The 9566-nt window shown below is 39.7% G+C and overlaps 1 protein-coding gene across 2 annotated transcripts in view; it reads left to right on the forward strand.

Annotated features, from left to right (window-relative positions):
- The window catches only part of YIPF6 (Yip1 domain family member 6), a 41280-nt gene that overhangs the window by 7663 nt on the left and 24051 nt on the right, over positions 1 to 9566 (forward strand). For both annotated transcript variants that reach the window (XM_040467847.1, XM_040467848.1), the window contains exons 3-5: positions 1022 to 1100; positions 4698 to 4740; positions 7921 to 8046. In XM_040467847.1, coding sequence (XP_040323781.1) covers positions 1022 to 1100; positions 4698 to 4740; positions 7921 to 8046 — 248 coding nt within the window. The remainder of the gene's footprint in view (positions 1 to 1021; positions 1101 to 4697; positions 4741 to 7920; positions 8047 to 9566) is intronic.

Here is a 9566-nt window from a genome sequence, read left to right on the forward strand (position 1 = left end):
ATTATTTTTGGGACAGAGAGAGACAGAGCATGAACGGGGGAGGGGCAGAGAGAGAGGGAGACACAGAATCGGAAACAGGCTCCAGGCTCTGAGCCATCAGCCCAGAGCCCGACGCGGGGCTCGAACTCACGGACCGCGAGATCGTGACCTGGCTGAAGTCGGACGCTTAACCGACTGCGCCACCCAGGCGCCCCGAAGAAATTTTTTTTAATGTTCATTTATTTTTGAGAGAGAGAGAGAAATAGAGTGAGTGAGAGAGCAGGGGCAGGGGAGAAACAGAGAGAGAGGGAGAGACATGGAACTCGCAGTGGGCTCCAGGTTTTGTGCTGTCAGCACAGAGCCTGATGCGGGGCTTGAACTCACGAACTGTGAGATCATGACCTGAGCTGAAGTCAGACGCTTAACCAACTGAGCCACCCAGGCGCCCCGACATGAAGAAATTTCTAGGCGAAAAAATTAGGACAGAATTATCTCAACTATATTTTGAGAGGTTATGTTTGTATTACTATATTCTTCCTCAAATGTCTTGATTCTTAAAAATCTGGCTTCTAGGCTTCATTTACCAGTTAAATTGGGAATGTTGGAAACTAATTTGTTTTATATTGTGAATAATGTGGTAGCTGGGGAACAGGCTGATTGGCCCTTGGGACTTCATCACTTGTGAACTGAGTGTCAGATGCCATGTTTTGCAGAGCAGACTTTAGTAGTGCTATTATTACTTTAATTTCTTTAAGGTATCAGAACGGCTATAGTTCTCTTTTACAGAGCTTTAAAAATCAAAATAGAACTGGTGGGTATGGTAAAGAGTTAAACGTTGGCCTAAGGAGTTAATAAAAAAGTTAATAGAAAAGCCCTACCTCTCTGGTTTGTTTGTATTGTGAAGGAGTTAAACTGGAATTGTAGTTCTAAAATTCCACATGAAGGATTCCCAGGAAATTAAAATAAATCTTAGCAAATTAAGTAAGGGAACTACTTGGCAACTTTGGTCATGACAATGCAGCAAGTTGTTTATGTCTTTCAGATGCGTGATCTAAAAGCTGTTGGGAAAAAATTCATGCATGTTTTGTATCCAAGAAAAAGTAATACTCTTTTGAGAGATTGTAAGTATATGAGGCTTTTGAGAATTTTCTGTTTTTCGCTTTATCTTATCATAAGTACTTTATATGGCTAAATTTCTTTTTTGTAATTAAAAAAATTTTATTATTATGTTTATTTATTTTGAGAGAGAGAGAGAGAGCGAGAGAGAGTGAGCGCAAGTGGGGGAGGGGCAGAGTGAGAGGGAGCTACAGAATCCAAAGCAGGTTCCAGGCTCTGAGCTGTCAGCACAGAGCCCAATACGGGGCTCAAACCCATGAGTGTGAGATCATGACCTGAGTTGAAGTCGGATGCTCAACCGACTGAGCCACCCAAGCGCCCCTATATGGCTAAATTTCTGTGGTAAGAAAACTGGATGAAAAAATATATAAATGAATATACAAATCAAAATTTGGGAAGAAATAAAAAAATTAGAATGGAATTTCAGAGACTGGAAGATTTTGCTTAATATATTATCTTCATCAACAAATATAGTTTGTATATCCTCAACTGCTATAGTGGACACTGCAAAAAATATCTCTGGAAATTGTAAACACATAAGGACTTTTGTTCAATCAAAGAGCTGACAGTCTCCAAAGGAAAGGCAAAATATTTAAATATTAAATTAGAATAACAGCTAATACCCATTAAGGATTAACAAAATTATTAATACCTTTATTGACATTTCTATTTTCAGAACTATTAGTCTGATGACTGCATTTTTTTTGTTCAAGAGTTCTATCAAAACAGTGCTTGCAGTACATTATGCTCTTATTTAGAATTTATTATTAAAATTTTTAGACCTTTTAGTGTTATTTTCATAGTACCCTTTATTAGAAAAATTGAATCAGTTGTGTGAGAATAGTAACAATGATGCTATACATGAGTGTACCTTCTATTTTGGCGGCATTTCAGCTATAATGTAGGGATGTCAAATATGTGGCATATATGCCGTCACTCTGTGGAGACTGGATGCAGCGTCAGAATCTTTTTCAACATAGTACACTGTGGGTTGGAGCTGACATGATTTGCTACCTCTGGTATGTGATGGAAAGAGCATGGACAGATCTGGGTTTGAATAGCAGTTCCATCCCTACCTGTGTTATGTTGGATAAGACAGTTAACTTTTCTGAGGCTCAACTTTCTTCCCCTGTTAAAGTGGAGATAATAACATACCTGCTGGTGAGGATTAGAGATCATGCATACCAGCCACCTTGCACAGCATCTGACATTTATTAGGCACTCCATAAATGATAGCTATTATTCTAGTGCCTTGCCTCTGCCTACACACACATACCTCTTTTTTAATCCTTACAATAACCTTATGAAAAGTTATGGCTCCTGTTTTACAGGTGAAGAAAACAAGTCTCCACGAAGGTGAGTGTCAGGATGACACAGGCAAAATTAGAACCCAGTTTTCAAGTTCAGTGCCCTTTCCATTCTACCACTGTTATCCCAGATGTGAAGATATCCTTTCAACTGCTGCTGTGGCTCAGTTCAGGGCAAGGTTGCTTCAGTGACAATGCAGAACCAGTGTGTTAACTTTGCAGATTAGTGATGATGATTAGCCGTGTCATATGTTAAGGTCCATTCTCAGACCTTGGGATACACAGATGGGCTGGCACTAAGGGTGAGTAAGTCATGGCCCAGATCTGCCCTGCTGTGTTAGCACAGTCCTGGGCAAAGTGGCAAGGAAAAAGTTCACGACTTAAAAATCTTTAAAAAAAAAACACCACAATGCAATAGGACTTTGCACCCATTAGGATGGTCATTATCAAAGAAACAGAAAATAACAACTACTGGTGAGAATATGGAGAAATTGTAACCCTCGTGCATTGCTAGTGGAAATGTAGAATGGTGCAGCTGCTGTGCAAAACGACATGGTGACTCCTTAGAAAACTAAGCATAGAATGACTATATGATCCAGCAATTCCACTTCTGAGTATATACCCAAAAATTGAAAGCAGGAACTCAAACAGATATTTGTACACCCATGTTCATAGCAGCATTATTCACAATAGCCAAAAGGTGAAAACAATTTCAATGGCATCAGTGGATGGATAGATAAACAAATTGTGGTGTATACACCATGTCATATACTATGTATTAATGGAATATTACTTAGTTTTAAAAAGGAGTGAAATTCTGACACAGGCTATGACGTGGATGAACCATGAAGACATTTTGCTGAGTAAAATAAGCCAGTCGCAAGAGGACGTATATTATATTTTTTCACTTATATTAGGTACCTAGAAGAGTTGAATTTCTAGAAATAAAGTAAAATGATGATTGCTGGAGGCTAAGTGGAGAGTTATTATTTCATGGGTTGGAGTTTTAGTTTGGGAAGATGAAAAAGTTCTGGAGATGGGTGATATGAAGGTTGTACAATAATGACTGTACTCAAAGCCTGTACACTTAGAAGTGACTCAAATGGTAAATTTTGTTTATATATATATATACATATATATACATGTATGTATATATATAATATATTCTATATATGTGTGTTTATAATATATTCTATATATATATTCTACTAAAATAAAGATTTTTAAATAGTTACAGAATTTTATTAATTAAAAAACCTCAGTGTATTTTTTAAAAGCCAGTATATTAATGTCAGTTGTACTTGAATTCACTTTTCAATTGATAAGTTCAAAAATTTAACAAGAACAATATTTAATCAGAGTGGTAGGATTATGATTTGTTTTTACATCTTCCTAACTTGCCACAGTGATATCAAAATTACTTATATAATATGAAAAAAACCCAACGTAAGTATGTACATATGCATACTTATTTAAAGTTATGTACATATGAGGTTAAAGTTAGAAATGGTATATGTATCTTTTTTCATATTTGTTGAGGAAGGTAGTTTTGCTCTAAGCTGTATGTTACTCATCTGTGGGCATATTAATTACCTAACAGCTATTAATTGAGAACCACTGTGCTTACCCCTGATGTTGGTAGAGCGATTTATACCTTTCAAAAAGCTTTCATGTTATTTGCTAAGGTTTAACTTTATAAAATTACCAATATTGGGCTGTTTTTTCACTTATAAGAACAGCGATTCCATACTAGTTCAATTTAATGATTATAAAAGGGAAGCAGTGTGGCAGAGTGGAAAGAACTTTGGAGTAGGAATCAGAAGATCTAGGTTGTGGTCCCACCTCCATACCTAATAAATATTTATATAAACTTGGGTAAGTCACTTCTCAGCTTCAATTTTCATATTCTTGAGGTGATCCTGATTATATTTGCCCTGTCTCCTATAGTGTCAGTTTGGTGGAATGAGTTAACTCTAGTGTTTCTGAGGGTGGAGCACCTAAGTCTCTTGACTCCCGGCCCATTGGTCTTTATAGCATGCTGGAATGTGGCTTAGTAGGTGGAAGAAGGGTGATTTGTGGGATATGGAGTAAACAGAATTTAAAGGATATATGAAGAAGGGCATTCAGAATCAGGGAGCAGGGAGGGCAGGTAGAGGGGTAAGAGGTTGGAAGGGTTGGGCAGGGAGAGCCTTGATGTCTGAATTCCAAGAGTGGGAGAGGCAGATACTGGAATAAAGATAGGAAATTCTACATAGTTGTTTCCTAACAATCTTCTGTTTTTTGCTTGCCTTGTAGGGGATTTATGGGGCCCTTTGATCCTTTGTGTGACACTTGCATTGTAAGTACTTACATTTCCATCCTTTGTCATTTGAGATAGACTATACTTTTTTGTGTGGAGTTTCAAAATTGAGGGGAATATTGAATATTTCAGTTAGGACTTCTTTGACACATTATGCTCCTTATGATTTAAATCTAAAAAGTCAAGTAGGTTTCCAGATCAATTCAAAAAATGATGGAATTAGAGATGGGAAAATTATGCTCACCTGTTTACCAATTTCTTAGCCTGCTTTAGCCATTTTTGTTGAATAGATATTTGTTTACTCTCATGTACCTCCCTATCATTAAACTAAGTGAATTAAATATCTGTAGGTTTAAGCAATGTTTATTTGCAAACATATTATTTTTAAATCTTAACAATAATACGAATGAGAATAAATTAGAGTAGAAGTGGTACAGTTCAAAGCAAGATCATGTTTCAAAGTGTTAGGCTTTCTATACACATAGTACATAAAGGGAGAGGACAGGAAGAGCGAAGTTCCATTGGAGAGGGGAATATAACCATTGGTAGCGAGGAAAAAAAGTACTGCATTAGGATTCAGTTCTGGGTTCTCATCCTGACTGTGCTAGCAGCAAAGCGATTTTGGGCTACTTAGAACCAAAATGTATATAATAATTTTTCCCAGTTTACAAAAAACTTTTTTTTTAATTTTTTTTAATGTTTATTTATTTTTGAGACAGAGACAGAACATGAATGGGGGGAGGGTCAGAGAGAGAGGGAGACACAGAATCAGAAGCAGGCTCCAGGCTCTGAGCTGTCAGCACAGAGCCCGACGTGGGGCTCGAACTCACAGACCGCGAGATCACGACCTGAGCCGAAGTCGGATGCTTAACCGACTGAGCCACCCAGGCGCCCCTACAGAAAACTTTTAAATACCTTCTCTTATTTTAACATCATAACAAGAATATTATTTTCTTTTTTTGACAAACAAGCTTAGGTTCAGAGAGATTGAGGACTGAACCAAGATCACACAGTCAGTGGTAGACCTGGGATTCAACCTCAGGTTTCCTTCACTGCCTGTTCTCTATCTCTATGATTATTATACCTCTCTTCCCACCTAACCCCTCTGGGTCTCCTCTTCCATATCTGTAAAAGGAGATGGCTGAGGATCCTTTCCAGGCTTGATGTTTTATGATTCTAAATTCAGCAAGTTTCTTACTGGCTTTTCTACCCACTTTTTTACTTTAAAGTTTATTTTGAGAGAGAGGGAGGAAGGGAAAGAGAGCGTGAGAGAGGAAGGGGCAGAGAGAGAGAGAGAGAGAGAGAGAGAGAGAGAGAATCTCAAGCAGGCTCCATGGGGCTTGATCTCACCAACTATGAAATCATGACCTGAGCTGAAATCAAGTTGGATGCTTAACTGACTGAACCACCCAGGCTCCCATACCCATTTTTTAAATGTAAATTGATCATGTGGTGATTTAGGTAATAACATAGAGTGCTTTTTCTTAGCCCTTTAATAACCACATCAAGGGCAATAACCTGGTGCCTTGATGGACAGGTTTATATTAGAATTTTTGAGCATGTACTTTTTTAGTTTTTTTTTTTTTTTTAAAGTTTTTTTTTTTTTCAACGTTTATTTATTTGTGGGACAGAGAGAGACAGAGCATGAACGGGAGAGGATCAGAGAGAGAGGGAGACTCAGAATCGGAAACAGGCTCCAGGCTCTGAGCCATCAGCCCAGAGCCTGACGCTGGGCTCGAGCTCACGGACCGCGAAATCGTGACCTGGCTGAAGTCGGACGCTTAACCGACTGCGCCACCCAGGCACCCCATGTACTTTTTTAGTTTTAAAAGGTTAACATTAGAGATTATGTAGTTTAACCCAATTTATTTGCAGAGAGGAAAACTGGAGTCCCAAGACATGAAATGATTACTCTAGTGTATGTATCTAGTGACAGAACTAGGATCACTTTCTGGATCTCCTTCCTTTGAGGCCAGTTAATGTTCTTCTATCATACCATGCTGAAGCAATAGAGATTCCAGACAAGTGATGAATGCCAGCATTCCTTGCATCGGATTGTCAGGACTCAGAATGGACTATGTACAACTGTAGAATACAAAAGCCTGTACTGGCAAACAGCATAGCAGGGCGAGACTTACTATGTGACTTGTCTATACTATGTAATGAAAAGAGGTTGTGAGCTTGGTGTTATTTATTATTTTTCTGAAAAAAATGACACTGAATCCAAGTGTTCTTGTCCAAAGTTCAAAACAGTTTATGTCTGTAAAATTCTTAGACAAAGAGAGGATATTTAAGTGACAGTTCAACTACTCTATTTTAAAGCAAAGTCTCTTAGTAATAATCTGTATGTTTTTATTTTTAAAAATCCACAGCTAAATAGGTTTATAGAACGTTTCCATTTTTGAATGTAAGAACTAAAGACTTAACCCCAGGATTACAAATCCAAATGTGTCTAAGGGCTAGAAAAGTAACCTAAATGTATTTGTTGGGAATTGGTGACCTGAAGCCCCTTGTGAAGGGAGCTGCTGCTGTGTCACCTGCTCCCAATTGTTGCTGTGTAGCAATGTGTTAGAAATTCTTCTGGTTTTTTAAGAAAATCCAGAAATACATATTTCTTTAATGTTTATTTTTTGAGAGAGAGAGAGAGACAGAGTGTGAGCAGGAGAGGGGCAGAGAGAGAGGGAGACACAGAATCTAAAACAGGCTCCAGGCTCTGTGCCATCAGCACAGAGCCCAATGCAGGGCTCAAACCCATGAACCACGAGATCATGACCTGAGCCGAAATTGGATGCTCAACCAAGCCACCCAGGTGCCCCCAGAAATACATGTTTTTATGTGAAACCTCCCAACTTTAAAATAATGTCATCTTGGATTTAAACTCATGTTAAGCCATGTACAGACCAACAACCTCATGTCTGTGAGCCACATTTGGCCCTTCAGTTTATAACCTGTGCTTAACCAAAACGGTCTTCAGTAATGCATGTAAACATCTTAACAAGGCCATATGAGGCAACCCCTGTAGTCCTGAGGCATTTGGAATTTGAAATAAAGGAGCCTTGCTAAATATTTCTGACATCTTCCTTTTATACAGCCTACATATTACAGATCTCTAGGTGAGGTTTCAGACAGCTCTCTGATTCAATGTTAGACAACCCATGCCTTAACTTTATTGCTCTAAATAAAAGATGAAGCATTTCTCATGCCATTTCCTTGTCACAGAATGCTTCAAAGAAGCTCTGTAGATAGTGAAAAGGATGGAGGGCCCCAGTTTGCAGAAGTCTTTGTCATTGTCTGGTTTGGTGCAGTTACCATCACCCTCAACTCAAAACTTCTTGGAGGAAACATGTGAGTATTATTAAAATGCATTTTTTTCCCTTGGCAAGTAGCGTCTCTTAGATTTTTTAGGAAGTCTGACTGTTAGGTATTTAAAAAAAAAAATATATATATATGTATGAGGGCTAAAGAGAAAAGTCTCTTAAAACTGCTGAACAGAGGATTTCTAGGAGGGGGCCAAGATGACAGAACAGCATGGAAGTTTTTTTTGCATCTCTCATCCCTGAAATACAGCCAGATCAACACTAAACCATCTTGCACACCTAGAAAACTGATTTGAGGATTAACACAACAATCTGTACAACCTGAACCAGAGAACTCAGCAGATATGCAGCACAAAGAAGTGAACTGGGGGAGAAGCCCGCGGAGGGCAGGGAGCTGTTTTTCCTTGCAGAGAGAAGACAGAGATGGGGGGAGAGTACAGAAAACATCCCCCCCCCCCCCCAAAAGCAGCTGGAGAGAAAAGAAAGATTACTCAAGGGATTGAACAAAACAGGGAGAAAGGAGAGGGTTTAAATTCCATTAAGACTTTATAAACAGGGAGAGTTCAGGGTCTGAAACTCTGCACCTTGATACCTGGTGGTGCTCTGGTGGGAAGGGCAAATCCCCAGGAACAGAGAGCGAAGTCCTTAGGGTCCTCAGGCCACGTGGGGAGAGGCGGTTCCCCTGCTGGGAGGACATTTGGTAGAGGCTGTACAGCCTCCCCACAGGCAAAGGCCCCAGTGGACCCTGGAGAGCAACCACATTCACTGGTGCTGGAACAAGGACGTTAAGGGGGTAGACTGGTGCAGATGTGTGTTGCAATTTTCCATAATTCCTGAAATGCTGCTGCTACAAGATAGCGCAAACTTTTTCTGGGGCAGGCTGGCATGTGGCCACAGTCTCTGGGCATCAGCAGCAGCATGGTCTCCTGAATGTTCCTGGGGGTGGGCCAGCACCCAGCCATTGCTCAGTGAGACTCTCCCCCAGAGGGTCTGAGCAGGTCAAAGCCACAGTCCCTCAGAAGTGAGGGGTTGGGAAACACAGCTACATCTGAGATAAAACTCAGAAGGGAGGTGCCACCTGGCAACCTGATGGCTTGGTCACAGACAGTGTAAAAGTGGGGAGTGGATGGAAGCCGGAGACAAAGGAGGGGTGCCTGATTTCTGGTCATGGAGAGCACAGAGTTCTGATACTACAGACTGGGTAGCTGGGTGACACGATTTTCACTCCTAATGCATCTGTGCATACACACCTACAGAACCACAACAATCAACCCCAGTAAGCTAAGCAGCACCATCTAGTGGAGAACAGAGCCATTGCACTAAGCCCTGCCCAACTGGGCCAACCTCACTCTTCAGGAACAACACAAGTCTCTTTGCCTGCTTAGTTTACAGACTATAAAGTGCTTCATAGTTTGATTTCTAGGGGAAGCTGATATAATTTCAATCGTACTGAAGTCTACTGGTCCATCTATTCAATTTCTTTTCTTTCTTTTTTTATCCTTGAATACAGAAAGAGAAAAAATTTATTTTTATTTTCCATTTCTATTA

Source organism: Herpailurus yagouaroundi, unplaced genomic scaffold (assembly GCF_014898765.1).
Source record: "Herpailurus yagouaroundi ecotype Mexico unplaced genomic scaffold, PumYag 67569, whole genome shotgun sequence".
Classification (NCBI taxonomy): domain Eukaryota; kingdom Metazoa; phylum Chordata; class Mammalia; order Carnivora; family Felidae; genus Herpailurus; species Herpailurus yagouaroundi.